The sequence below is a fragment of the Corapipo altera genome, unplaced genomic scaffold (assembly GCF_003945725.1).
Source record: "Corapipo altera isolate COAL_440 unplaced genomic scaffold, ASM394572v1 62, whole genome shotgun sequence".
In the NCBI taxonomy this organism is placed as follows: domain Eukaryota; kingdom Metazoa; phylum Chordata; class Aves; order Passeriformes; family Pipridae; genus Corapipo; species Corapipo altera.
The window spans coordinates 3,004,357-3,019,812 of NW_020884894.1; the positions used below are offsets into that span (position 1 = coordinate 3,004,357).

General features: G+C 35.4%; 1 protein-coding gene across 1 annotated transcript in view; it reads left to right on the forward strand.

The window, feature by feature from the left end:
* The window catches only part of ITFG1 (integrin alpha FG-GAP repeat containing 1), a 72,733-nt gene that overhangs the window by 9,290 nt on the left and 47,987 nt on the right, over positions 1 to 15,456 (forward strand). The window contains exons 6-8 of the mRNA XM_027647027.1: positions 1,522 to 1,616; positions 11,711 to 11,772; positions 13,858 to 13,942. Of these exons, the coding sequence (XP_027502828.1) occupies positions 1,522 to 1,616; positions 11,711 to 11,772; positions 13,858 to 13,942 (242 nt within the window). The remainder of the gene's footprint in view (positions 1 to 1,521; positions 1,617 to 11,710; positions 11,773 to 13,857; positions 13,943 to 15,456) is intronic.

The following is a 15,456-nucleotide window of genomic DNA, read 5'->3' on the forward strand; positions in this document are numbered from 1 at the left end:
AGTTTAACAAATTTGTACCTGTTGTTTCTAACAGCCTATTTTCCTTCCCTTGGAGATGATTCAGGAGTGATGTAGAGTAAATAACCTTTAAATGTGTAAATGGAAACTATACCCTTCTTGGCAATATGTTTTTGATAATAAATCTCAAATTGAATTTTATCACCCTACTTTTATTTAACTTAATGGCTTATGAAACAGATTTCAGAATCACAAGGATGTTTCTGAACCCTTTGCAATGATTATATATTGAAAAACTTTATGAACTCTTGGAGATACGGAGAAGTGGAAAAGATTTGTTTCATTTTGTTGAAGAAATCCTTTCAGTAGCATTAGCATACAAATAAACTTACTCATTGTAGCTCAAAATAAGCCTGAGTGCTATAGGTAATAGCATAAGCCATGGCTTGTACATGGATAACAGCTTTATGTCATCTGCTTAGAAAAGCATTTTTCCATTTTTAATCTAAAATGGCTTGGAATTTATTCTAGAGCTGTATAACTAACTTCCTTGGCTACTTTGAAAAATGAATACATAGAAAAACCTAGAGAAAATGTTTAATTATTTCTTAAAGATTACGTGCTGCATTTTAACATTTCTAAGATTCAGTTATGACCTCTGGGAAGTCATCAGAGGCTTATTTTTTTGCTTAACATAAAATAAGTCACAGAAGATAAGGACTTCACTAATATGTATGTAATGTCACTGGGATAAAAAACATAATTCTAGACATAGTAATATCACTGTCCTACTGGTGTATAGTGCATATTGAGATTTTTTGGAGTGTGTAAGCTAATGGTTCTGAAAGCAACATGCCCAGTGATTCAGCAATGATGACTTCTGAAGGATTTGTTGCATTTCAAATCATTGCTAATAGAGAGGTTTGGTGAAAGTTAATTCATTTTTAGAGCAGAAACCAGCAGTGCATGTATGTTTATAAATAAATAAATAGAAGTATCACCTGCTTGGTAAATAACATTATTAGCTTGTAGTCAATCATAATGTGAGAGTTTAATTCATGTGTTGATTTTGAAGTGTCTTGAAATAACATGCATTTACATGCAGCAGGTATGAGCTGCTGTAACAGCATGTGAGCACTTTTGCTCGTGTTTATTAATCATAAGCTAGATTCCATAAGTACTTCCAGAATTAAAACTGCTTGAGGAAACTGGGAAGGACAGGAATCAGTGTCTCAGGATTCATAGTTGAAGCCTAGGCACTAATTATCACTTTGTGGGTGGTGATACTTTTCTGTGCAAAAAAAAAAAAAAGGAAGTTGCTTTAGAAAGTTAATAAAATCTAACTGGAGCCCCTGTGCTATGAATCATCCTTCACAGAACCTTTCAAGCAATTACTCTTAGTTACTTGGTATATTGTAAGCTAAGTAGTAATTTTATCTTGGTATTAGCAGAACATGCTCTCTGTCCAATTTTATTTAAAACTTCACCATTTTTTAAAGCTATATTACAATTAACAGTCCCTGCACATTGCTGAAATGTACTCCTTTCTTTTCCTGTCTGTAGGAACTTGTCATGGCATCCTGCACTGGAAACTCAGAGTAAAATGTATATACCACACTCTCATGCTTTTATAGATTTAAATAATGACTTCACTGCTGGTAAGTCATAAAAGTGTTAAATACCTTCCTAAAAATATTTATCAGTAAGTACACAATGTAATGTGTTGCAATTTTCTTTGGTAATTATGTGAATTTGCTACTTCTAATTTTTTTTTAAATTATTTTAGTATCTGAAATTTGAAAATTCCGAGTTTTAAAAAGCTACTTTCAAAATTAATAGCCTAATAAAGTTTTCTACTTCTTGATGATGATCAGAGTTAATGCTTGTTCTGAATAATGTTGTATTCACCATTAAAGCCTTGTTTCCTGCTCTTAACAGTGCTGTACTCTGGTATTCAGTTGGCAGTGGAATCAGAGCTTTGTTTTCTTCATATTGAGTCTGAAAATAGTTTGCAGGAGAATGTTTTCAAGACCAGACTTATAATTTTTCTTGGAGATTTCAATATGACTTCATTCTGTTTTGTTGTAGTTGGTTCTATCACTGACTGAGAAAATAGTATATGAGATTTTATTCTTGTATTACTATATGAGCAATCCTGTAAGCTGTTCATAGCTCAGTGTTCAGGGATGAGCACCAGAGACAATGTTTCTTATGGTAGATAAACTGTGTTCTTCCTTCATTTTGTTTGGGGGTTTGGGGTTTTTTTGTGAATGCAGTTCAGCTACCATGATGAATCTATTTCTTACTTACATACCTCGTTCATACCTCCAAGCACATTTAAATATTGTGCTAAACACACTCAATGAATTCTGAAGTGTTTTTGCTAGATGTGCAATGGACATCAATTCATATATGGTAATTTTTGGAAAGAGAGTTTATTTTTTCTTTTTTAGTTGCATGAGAATGAGAGAGGAAACAGTCCATAAATTTAATTAAGATGCTTATAAATGTTGGGGATTAAGTTAATTACTTTAGCATGCAGTCAAACCTTAATATTCAGTCCTGGCACGTTGCTACATGAAGCTGTCAAGTGGAAATTCTAACTGGAAAAGTAGATATACGGTTGCTTACCATAATCAGGGTCATGTAATAAGCAATTCTAACACACTTAGCTCTGGAAGTCTTTTGGAATTTTCTTTTAGTGTCACAAGCAGCATAGATGAGCAATGCAGGTAGCATTTTAAGCTGAGTACATTGAAATCAAAACTCCTGGGTAGGTAAAGGTAAGAAGTCCAGGTTGCTTACATAGATCAATCACAGATGGATCCATTTTTCAAGGTTTTTGACAGCTGACAGACTAAAGAATGTTCACAGAATTCCAGTTAGTGCTAGTGATATGTGGAAGTTCCTCTATTAAATAGGAATGAAAGTCAGGATCTTTGTATGGGGAGTGCTCAGAGCTTTTATAGATTCACATCTATTTTCATATCTCAAGATGTGAGTAGAAGCCTCTATGAGGCTCTTCCCATAAAGATCCTGACTTTTACGTGCTTGTAGCAGCAAGGATAAAACACCTCAGGCTGAAATACTGAGTTACAGTGTAATGTGTAGCTCTGTGGGAAGTGTTATGTTACAGTAACCTGAGGAAATATTAAGAAAAATAATTCATTCAGAGAAGAAAACTGGAGAAACTATTACCATAGAACTATTTTCCTTAAAGTAATGTTTTGCTTCTAAGATGGGAATAATAATTTTTTTTTACTATCACCATGAAAATGGGACCAACTGGAAATAAGACATATGTTGCTGGAAAATAATATCAGTGAATCTGATATTTCATGGCTGCTGTGTTTTTCCAAGACTGCTTGCTGCCAAAATGGAAAGTAACCAGTCGTCTGGTCCTGCCTGTGCATTTATGGCACTTCCCTCACATCAGATCTAGTAACTGCTTGGAACTGGGGCTGCTGAGGAACACAGTTTATTTTCACTCGAGTTATTAAGGTGATCCAGCTCGCCATGCAGCTTCAGGATTGTCAGAGCCAGTGTAAGCGCTGAGAAAAGGTTCACTCCTCTTTCAGTAGCAGCAGTCATAGCCTGCCTTTAACCAAGCATAAAATTGCACCTTGAGTCTCACTGTACCTCTTCCAAAAAATACCTGTATAGTGTTCTCAGCACGTCTCCTGTAATTTGTTAGTCTGTGTGGAGCTGGGCAAGTGACTCATAGAAGTAGTCAGGTGATAGAAGGTAAGAAAAAAACAACAGAGCTCTGTGCAGTCTGGGTAGACCTCACAGAAGACACGTAAGTGCTTCTCCTGCTTGTTTAGCTCTGTTCCCTGTCAGCACAGCTGGGGCAGCATGGCAAAGAGAGTGTGATCCATATGGTGCTATTTCTCCATGGAGTCTGTTCCTTACTGGTTGGCTCAGGTAGAGCTGGTGAGGAGGAGAGGATCCTTGTGACTCAGTATTCACCCACACAGTCATTCTTGAGTCGGAATAAAGCCTCATTAAGAATAGGGCCTGGGACACATTAGAATGGTATTAATTAAAAAGGAGGTGTTGATGAGATGCAAGGGAATAGTCTGCATGCTGAAATCATGTTGCCCAAGAGGCTTAACTGTGATATTTGATGCTCTTGTGGTACTTTTGCACTGAAAAATTCAGCATATTTACTCACAGGAAGTGCTACTGTTCATGGATATGAAGATGCACTTGTACCTAAAATGAATGCACTGATTTTTGTTTACAAATAAAAAACCAAACCAGCAGAATATGCCATTTTTACTTTGTTTTTGGGGTTTTTTAAGACTTTTCTCTAATATTCTGCAGTGTTTTGGGACTCTTTGTATTCTGTAACAGATGCAGCCAATTTCATGATTTTTAGCTGGGCTATTTTTGGCAACTCTGTCATTATAAACAGCTTAGGAGATTTAAAGTGTGCTTGACATTAAAGAAAAAAGAAAAAAAAAAAAAAGAAAAAATCCTCTCTGGGCTGAGAAGCTTTTTGCTAGTTTATTGCCTAACCCATTTTCAACCTGCTGATATTAAACCCTCCAAACAGAGCTTTTAATTGCCACACTTCTCCTGCTCTGGGTAAAATGAAGTTGAATTGTTATGATTTCATTATATGAGAACTTGCTCATAAAGATGTGTTTAATCCCTAACAGAGCTTCATGAAAGGCTAACAGTGTAAGGATTTTATAATCCAAAAATCCTCTAACCACAACAAAGATAATACTAATCTTTCTTGGTGAGAGGTAAACTGGGCTGTTTCAGAGTGTAATGCCACTGCAGTTTTTAAAGAAAGCATCCTCATGTGGAAGTCTCAGCTCCTTATAGTTATTCATTCAGTAAGTAATTCAGAGTTAGACCAGGAATTTTGTATAAACCATGCAAAAATTTATCAAAAGGGTGCTTTATGGATAAAGATTAACTAAATAAAAAACTTTCAAGTGTCTTTGCATGTGTATTAAGCATGTGTTGCTCCAGGGAGGAGTATCTGGTTCACAGAGTGCCCGAGTTGGGAAGGGATGTCTGGAAATGGTCTGGTCAACCAGCATTGTCACTGCTGATACATGAACTGAGATAGACTGAAAGATGAGGAGAAAATGTTTAAATAAGGCTGCTGGGTGTCTAGTAATACATACTCACACTTCTCATTAGTTGTTTTTAACAGCTGGCTTAGGAAGGTAATCTTGAAGCTAATAATAACAGACTTGTTTGAGCCGATTAAATCAGATATATTTTATAGAGCAGATAGTCCAGGTGAGCATTTTCAAAGCAGGATCCTCATGTAAGAGGCCTGTCTTAAAAATGTCCCATCCCCAAAGTGAAAAATTTACATCATGTGACTTAAGGAGTATTTGTACAGTATTTAACTCTGACTTTTATAGTGAAGGAGCTAAAAAGTAATTTCTCTTTGCATTACTTTCCACTCAATCCAAAGTAAGAAGGAGCTCAGTCCTTCTCAGCATGTGTCAGTTAAGAGATGCAGAGAACACTGGTCAGTGGAGGAAACCCTGCTGGCAAGATGGTCATTACACTGAAGGTTTTACACTGAACCGTGGGGAAAGGGTGTCATAGCTGGAAACTGGGACCAAGATACATGAAAGGACTTGATAAAGACCACCCAGAAAGGATGTTGAGGTGGGCACCAGTACAGATGGTCTGTTTAAAGCTGGACTTGCACAGACACTGTGCAGAATTTTCAGTTCAGTACTTTGGACCAAGCTGAAATTCAAATTTAGCATGGGGCACTGGGTGAACCCTGATTAGACTGTCTTAACATAAGTTCTCATGGGTGTACCAAGTGATTTATCTTCAGTTGAAGTTTTTAGGATAACGATTATTTTGCTGTGTCATTTTTTTCTAATGAGTCAACTAATTGCTCTTATATTAAACATCCTAAAATGTCAGATGTTCATTTAGGGATAATGCTGCCTTTCTAAGCTAAATCATAGTTCCTAATCACTTGGAGAAAAAAAAGGATTATTAAATAATAAATATGTCTGCACTCAAAGTTACAAGCCCTCTGCCAAGAAATCAGGCCATGGCCCTGCAAGTACTTTTTAAATGCTCAAATGTATGAGACAAACTGCCTTGGGCTCTGAATTATACTGTAACCTCATACTGTACATCTGTCAATGCATCCTTGAATGCTGTGAGAAACAGCTGATGTATTAAATATTCTGTGTCTAACTTGATTATGTGATTCCAAAGTTTGGAAGTGCTGCTCTTACAACCAGTCTTGTGTTGAACACTAGCACGTGGTGTGTATAATTGTAGATATTTCTGGAACTGTTTATATAATATGAAGGAAAAATCATAAATTTGGGTTTGGGAAAACTAAAATGGAAAAATCATTATTCAGAAACAGCTTGCTGTAAGCTAATTGCAGTCTCTTTACTGATTTCTAGTGGTTAATTCTCTTATGTTGCTTTGCTTTGGGAATCTAGAAGCCTAATGTAGCAGAACGTTCACAATGTGTTTTCTTTTTTATTCCCAATTCTTAGTTTAAATGTGTAAATGTAGATAGTTTTCTTCTTGAAAAACAATCATTCAGATCACAGGTGATATTTCTGTTGTAATCATTTAAACCTGGATTGTGAAGATACTGTAACATTTGATGCCAGACTCTGGTTAGATATTCAGTGAGTTTCCTCTTCATGGAAGCTGGGAGCCTCTCTGCAGTTAATATTATCAACAAAGCTTATTTTATACAGTAGATGTGCATTTTTTTCTCTATGAAAATAACCAGGCAAACAAATTATCCGGCTTTTTAAAACTTAGCTTGTGTGGCATTTTAAAACTTGGGTAGGGGTATGTATTTACTCTCTCTGGTTTTGCTCCCTCCCTTCATTTTTTCCCAGAACAAATATTCAGTCATGCTGTGTCACTGTGTCATTCCTTGAATAGGTACAATTTTTAAATTTCTTAGCTGTTTTAAGCTCTGATAACAGAGCTTACCTGTGAATTTACAGCAAGTAATGGAGGCAAAAATGTATCATATAAGATGAGCAGGATATATTTCAGAGGACTTGGAAGTTGGAATTAGCTGCATCTGCTCCTGCTGGGATTGGTCTGCTTTTGCCAATGGCTTCTCTTACTCATAGCTTACCTCACAAAGAGAATCAAAGAATGAGTAGAGATCTTTAGAGAAAAGAAATAGCTGTTTTAACTTCTTTTTTTCTACTCTTTTTAAAAGAGCCCATAATCTCTGCTATGTGCTTAGGAGTTTTAGTTTTAAAATTGCCATTATGAAGTGTCTCAAAAGCTATTCCTTTCACAATTTTTAATTATATACTGATATAATTATATACAACGGGGGATAATAATATGACATTTTTATGGGAATCAGTAGCTTACTACAGGTGAGAAGTAAATTGGTTGTGCCACAAACAGCATTTTGTTGAGAAAGCATGAATGTGAAAATGGGTTCTGAAAGCACTCTGAACACTGAGCAGTTATATTCTATTGCTTGAAACAATATTGTTGCCTTTATTCTGAAAATAAACAGAATTGTCTGAAAGTCATGTTTGAAGTGCTAAAAGCAACATAACTATAAAGCATAGATCTAATTTAAAAGTTTTCCAGTTGAGTGATTCTTTTAAATTAATATCCTAAAGTAATTTTTAACAATAAAAGGGATTTTACTGTTGTTATGTTAGTTATGTTGTTTAAAATTGCTCATAGTTCTAAATAATTACTAAATAGTTCCAATAAACACTCACTAAGTTTTGAAAGACTTGTTTGAACAGAATAAATTCACAATCTTTTGATTAGAAGCACCTTTCTTAAAAATTGGCCAACACAAATTAGCTTGTTTGGAACACATGAAGTCTTTTTGTTTTGCTGAAGTTTTTCAGAGGAGGAAGCTACTGGAAGGAATGTTTCCTTAACTTCCTGTTTTGTGTAACTAGCACCAAAAATTCATGACAAGTGAATTGCAAGCTCATTAGCATTGGTCCTTGTACTTGTATCCATGTCGTAAAAGCTGAATCACCTAAATCACCATAGCCAGGCAGGTGTATTCCATTTGCTCTAGAACAGAACTACTGCCAACTTGACAAACAAATCTGAATACCAAATGTAGAGGGTTTCTCTACCTGAATGACAAACTTACGAACAGAAACACGAAACTTGTCAGGCTTGGTTTTCCACTTCACATAGTAAAGAAATAAAACTGACTATATCTAACTTTTTTGTATATAATATGGTTTGTGCATATTAGAAGTATTGTACAACTGAAGCTGTAGAAGTACTACTAAAAAAATTGTAAATAGTGTTTTACATTTTGGTTTTAAATACTTTTTTCCTACCAGTGAGTCAATCTGTAATGTAAATAGAGGAAAAATTGTAATGTAAGTACAGGAAAGTTATCTTTTACTTGTCTTTAGGTTTTATGGCATTTAATGATCTTAATACAGTTCTTACATTACCCATGCTGTTAACACCCTGCAAAGCAGGAATTTTTAGTTCAGCACATTATTTACTTATACATACAAGAGGGCATTTTCATACCCCAAAGGAGCTTCTGGTTAGAGAATATGCACAGACACACCTGTTCTTCCACATTAATGAAAGCATGTTTAGGCATGTTTGGACCATAAATAAATTCTAATTGGGTAATGCCTTGTACATGTTGATAGTGTTTAAAAATAGGGGCGCTTTTTTTCCCTCTCTTTTATTAACTTAAACATCTGAAGTGATTGTGAAATCAAGGAGTAACTTAATGTTGCTCGTACCCTGGTGGCTTCTAAAGACAGTCATAGATGCTGAGAGTTTTTATTTTGAAATAAAGCCCTCTGACATTAAACAAAGGTCAAATCAGTCATTAGTGAAATGAATGCTCCATCTCTAATTAGTACCATTTTTTATAACACTCAAAAGTGACAGAAAATAACGAGGATAATCAGAAGTGGACTTGGAGCAGGTTCTGTATAGTTTGGTTTACTTGCAATTTCCAATGAGTGCTTGTAAGAAAAAAACAATGTTTGGAAGTAGGGTGAGTTTGTAATATTATCTACTTTTTATTTAATAAGTTTGTCTGCAGTTGTGGCTGTCCCATCCCTGGAAGTTTTCAAGGCAAGGTTGGACAGGGCTCCAAGAGCAACCTGTTCTAGTGGAAGGTGTCCCTGCCTGTGGCACGGGGCTGGAACTGGATGATCTTTAAGATGCCTTCTAACCTAAACCGTTCTGTGATAATTGCAACAGTTCACTTTGCATTTGTTTAAGAGAAACCTTTCCTCTCAGGCAGTATTGTTTTTTTACTTCCAGCCATTTGCTAAGGGTGTAGGTGTTACATTTTGGAAAATCCGCCTTAATCTGACATCAAGATCTTCCCCCATCCCACCTATCAAGTACTTTACTTCCCTTTGCTACATCATGTCCCAAGTTAAAGATGTAAGAAATGCCCTGCAGGCTTAGTCTAGTGGTTCATCTAGCTAGCCCAATAATCTTTCTCTGGCAGCAGCAGCAGGAAAGTGGCCAGGCTGATTTTTTTTGGCTCTGATATTTTCCTCTTCCTGTTTCACATTTTCATGGAACCTACAGTTACCATGGGGCTGTCAGAGGTACACCCTTGCCTGTTGCTTTTGGTATCCCCTAATGTACCTGTTGTCTAGTAAAAGCACCACCTTTGTATTCTGTAAATAATTGGTTGCTGAGCTGCAGATTGTTTGATTTTTATAACCTCAGGTTGGCAATATTTTGCATTTGCCGTTGCTCAGTTCATCAGCACTTGAACAGCCCTCAGTACTTAGTCCTTGCTTTTTAAACTTAGAGATCTGTATGGAATAAACTTTGTTTTCTACAGCTGAAATTGCAACCTGAACTGACTTCCAAAGGCAGTGTGGCAGGATATCTTTAGATGAGTGACTTTTCCTGATCATGTGTGATGTGATGGGCATTCCTTGTAGGGAAAAGGGGTTGAGTTTTCTTGATATAGCCAGAAGCAAAACAGAAATGTTACCGTTTTCAATGATTGGTGTTTTGTAATTCAAAAAGTGTAGAAAAGAACTGTGTATGTCTTCATTGTTGTGTAACCCAAGTACTGAAGATACAGATATTAATGCATTTGTTGGTTCTACCTCTTCTCCTGCAGCTGTTATATGTTAAAGAATTTAGTAATAATCGACATGGAAAGCAATAGCAGTGAAGTGAGAGATGACTGCCATGGACACTGTTCCTTTGGAAAGCAGATGCTTGCAAGGAGTCTCTGCTATGGCTGTTAGAAAAAGATATTTATAAATTGCACAGATTCTTAATTGTTTCCTCTCTCATATGCTTTTGGTTCTTGGAGTCAAAAACATAATAAAACCAGAGAGAATCATAAAGTACCTTAGGTTGAAAGTAACCTTTGGGAATTACCAGGTCTAGAACACTGTTCCAGACATGGCTTGGTTTTTCTTACACATTTCTTCCACAAACTTGAGAGAAAACATTTGTAATTCTGAGCTGTACCAATTTGTGAACAGTTCTTTGAAGGGTCTAAATTACATTGCCTTTTTACGCTGCTGCTGCAAAGAAATACTTTGGTTTTGCTTGCTTTGAAATCTGTGGCGTTCTTGATCAAAAAGGAAAATTACTTGTAAATATTACGCATTTGATTTGGTTTCAGTGAAAGGGAGTTTAATCCTAGAAACGAGCATGAGCATTTTGGACACGTAGCTTCTAAGAAGGCTTGAGGATAAAACAGAGGACAGTTGGCAATGAAGTACCAGTGGAATTGTTTCAGTAGGCTCTAGAACTAGAGGTGGTGTTGCTGTACCTATATTAAGTTGTCCTATGGGAAATCACAGCTTGTTGCTCTAATGTAGGAGCAGCGTGGCACAGCTCCTCTACACTATTTTTAGAAGATTATCTGCTATCTTTGCCTGCTTTTGCATTTTGCCACTGCAGTGTGATATTACAGCAGCCTTGGAGATGCTCTGGGGTGCTGGTTCCATTTGTCCTTTATAACGTTATGTGCCTCAGGTTAGGTTTGGTTTTTTGCCTGCAATGTAACCTTTGTGTTCTATCTCAAATAGTGGCAGTTGAAATTACGGGGGCAAAGGAGGCAATGAAAAAGACAAGTGTTTAAATCTAAAAGAGTAGTTTTCTTAAATCTGGATTTCTTAACACTGGACTTAATTTTTTTTTTTAATAAAACCTTTTTCTTCCCATTTTTCTAATTTGTATGCTTTCCTAAATATCAGTGAATAAGTTCTTCTTTCAGTAGACAATGCCAGATACATGGTCTGAAGCCCTCTTTTGCACTGTTTTGATGTTTGAGAGAATTTTAGTGTAAAAGAAGCCAGAAATATTTCTCCATCAGTATATCTGCTGCTTAATTCAACATATTCAAAGTAAAAGGGTAGTTGGTAGGTTTTTATTTTTAATTTTTACTTCCTAAAAGTATAACTGTGTATACTTTTTTCTAGCTTTGAGGTATGCCTCTGTCTTTACTATTAAGAAGGGCGCATATATAACATCCAGCACTTACTAACTCACATGAGAGTAACTGTATTTGTGTATTAAATGATACAAATGCCAAAATTGTGTACAGAAGAGTATGAGAGATGAAAATAGTTTTGGAGGGGTGTGTTTTTAATGTTTCTTACTTAATATCTATACATCTAAACATCACTGGAATAATGTATTTAGAGCTTAGGTAATTTTTTAAAATAATTTATGTATCTTTACTAAGTGATAAAATGTATTTGTTTGTGTAGTCTTCTCTTAAATATTTTTATTTCTCTTACATTTTTCCTTGCAGATTTGTTCCTTACTACATCACCAAATTCCAAAAACATTCAGTTTGAGACATGGGTAAATAAGGTAAGAGAGAAAACAGAAATAACCTTTCTATTGAAACACAGACAAGTTATAAAAACCAAAAAGTCATCTGAGAAGCGATGTTGAGGCATCGACTGCACCGTTGCATTTAGACTGCACAGTGTTCCTGGACACCTTGCACTCAGCACAAGTCTCTTTACAGATTTTTGAACGTGACTACTCAGTAAATCAGGTGCCTCCACACACCTTAGCAGAGCTCCTGGGCTGTCAGCTCCTGTGTGAGGAGGTTAGTCACACTCAGCAGGATGATTTGTAAATAAAAGGTTGATCATTTTGATTTTATTCTCGCTGTCTCAATGATTTTTATCTTTTTAAATAAGCTTGATCTTGGACAAAGGTTCAAAATGTTGCTTCTAACTGTTAAAGTTTGTGTTCAGAGTACAGTCGAGTCCAGAGTCCTGTGTTAACTAGGTACCATAAATGGAATTCAAGGTTGAGGAGTAATAGCTCAATGGATTAATATTTATTTATTTATTGAGGTTCTGCTTTGGCATTGCATCCTTTGTACTGTGTTACCCAAATGGATTATAGTTAAAAGTTCACCTTTTTGTTACAATAGAAGGGGCTTAATGTGTTCCTTATTAGCTAAGGAATGAGTTTTTGAGAGTTTACCTGAAAATGTATCCATCATGTCATAGTGAGTCACTGTAGAACAAAATATGTAGTCTTGTCTTTGACAACATGACCATCTTCAACCAGGCAAGAGCAATGAGAGCAGTGAGTCATGAATCCTGTATTTCTAGCTTTATATGGGCTTAAATGGACAGAGATTGAGTTTTAGTGACTACATAAGGCATTTATCCTGTCTCCTGTTGGTGTTGAGGTTTTTTTAATGTTCTTACAAATTTTGGACTCCTGTATTCTGAATGTTATCCTACATTATATATTTTATATGGATAGATTTACTTGTCCTTAGAAAGAAAGAATTCTGTTCTTTGGAATCAATAAACCCAGTAAAATAGGTCATACATATAAAATATATGTACATATATGTGAATCTCAAAATACCTTAATTGATCCGTTAAAAGCTGTTAAATTGCTCTCTGTTGAACATAAATTGCTCTCTGCAGAACAAAGTAATTCTCTTCATTGATGCACTTGTGCTTTTAAAATATTAACCCATGTGAGATATGCTTTTAGGGCCAAGTACAGGGCCTAGTCTTTTTTACTGCATGAAATGCATCAATTTTATTTTATTTTTTCTCATCAGAATCATTATGAATTATATGTCAAGATAAAGATACATAGTCAGACATCCAGTACAAACAAGGACTAAGTGTGTCCAGAGTTGCATTGAAGTCTACAAGCTGAATATGACATGAGTCATGTTGGATATGGATAACTGTGCACCATTCCCAAACCCTTTGTCCCCTTGCCTCTCTGGGTATTTGTGTGGACAGCATTGTGTGTGAGCTGATTGCAGGGACTGGGCCAGAGGGCCTTGGGTCATTTGACATGGCTACAAAAACTCAACATTTTAAAATGGGCTTGTTCCAGTTGTGATGCAGTTCTGTGATAAACAACGATCCAGTGCTTTTTGTCTTTCTGATGAAATATTGGACTATTGTCTTCTGTGGGCCAAGATTTTAATAATAGGTAATTAAAACAAGATCTAAACCAGATCTAATGTCAAATCAATTTATTTTCTAATGAGAAGGCAAATCAGAAGCTATTTTTAACAGGTGTGCAGCTGTGGTTTTATATATTACTTATATCTATAAAATCACATCAATATGCATAAATGCACATTAGTATTCATAATCACTTAATTATGATTTAGATAATGTTGCTGAAATAACCCAGTCTCTTCCTCTTAACACAGCAAAATATATGGAAATTGTGTCTGAGTATTACTATTGCTGGACTTCCATAAGATTCCATGAAGGATTAGAAATGTAAAAGCTCAGTCCCATATTTCAAAGAGAGCAATTTTTTTTTCTGTAGCTGAGATATCTCTCTGTTATTGAATTGCTTCTTTATTGATCTGTATTTTCTTTGGTTCAAAAGTCAAATTTTATCACTTAGACTGCAATTCAGTTTTTCCATCATCTTTGTCCTCTTTGATAGGATGGGAACTTCACTAAAGCTGGAAAAAGTAAGGAAATGCCCAGTGGTGCAAAAGTTGTTGGACAGTCCGTATTTGCAGATTTTGGTGAGTTTTATTCTTCCACACTACTCCTGAGTGTTCCTTTATTTTCCATATTTTGTTAGATACTTTACACTGAAGAACAAATAAAGATGTTTAACTCTAAATGGTTTCTTATGTTTCTGTGCTTTTTTCTATAAGGTAGTATATCTGTGAATCTTGAAATATCTGGGAATAATTGTTAATGAATTCAGCTTTGACTGTCCCAGTACGTTCTGCATCACATGTATCTACATTTTCTTGCTCTGAGTTGTGGTACAAGACCAAACTTACTTTTACCAGATGTGGGGGTTTTGTCAAGTTTTTATTTTTTCCCCTAGTCTTGTTCAGAAGATATTATCTGATTAAATGGTCATAAATTCTTCACTTGTACAATCTAATAAAGACAAAATGTAAATTACTTAATTACTTGAACAAAGATTGCTGGAACATGGTAAAATCGTAATAGTTGTAATTGAAAATTTTGAAAGACTTTTGGACAGGCAAAAAATTTAATTTATATGTAAATCTATTTTTGCAAGGGTAAGTGAAAGCCTGTATTTTTCTATTAGCCAGTCAATTGTGGCTTGTCAATGTGTGTATTTAGTTACAGAGAATAGGGAATGTTGATTATGTAGTCCAAAAAATATTATTTGTCTCTGCAGTAGAGTAACAGTTTTCCATCCCAATGGAAAGTGCTATGGGCCTGATTCTGCTGGATGTAAAGAAATTCATAAAAAACTAATTTAGTACATTTATACAACACATTTGTTAATTGTGAGACTGAGCCTGTCTTTAAATGTTGTCAAACCATAGCCTTGTTTATTATTTTCTTTTAAAATATGTTTTAAAGAAAATGACAGGTTTTAAAGTTCTTAGACCCAGAATGTGACTCTCTTGCTGCCACTTAGAAGGGTTCTGAGGAGTTCTAGCAAGGCTTTTCATGACATGGAACTAGAAGACACCTCTGCTGGATCAGATCTACAGGGAATAATGGCAGGTAGAACCTGAACCATGCTCCAGGTTCTTCTGTGAAATGTTTAACGCATTTTCAAAAATCTTTGACAAAGTTTTTATAAAATCTTTTACTGTTCATCTGCAAATTTGAACACTTATCTATATAATATGTGAAGGAAAGAATAGAGTACTACAGTTTACAGTTAAAAAAATTGAATGTCCTGGGGTTTTTGTAATTACTTTCCAAACTGATGTTCTGAATAATGTGTCTTAATAGGTACTAAATAGAAATTTTATTTTTTTTAACAGTGGCAATGTGGAAAGCAATCTTACTGTAGAATAACTTTATCTCTGTGTTAGGTAGCTAATGAGCCCAAATGATACATCATAATTTTAGAAGTGTATCATAATTAATGGCATTTTAATAAACCCTGCAATGTCTTTGCAGAGAGAAGTGGAACTGTTCGAATGATAAAGTTGAAATTTTGAAAGTGTGACTAAATGGAGTGTGCAATACTGCAGCAGTTCAGTGTTTGGTACAGCCAAGGTTATGAAAGGCAGTGGCTGGTACAGATTAGTCAAGG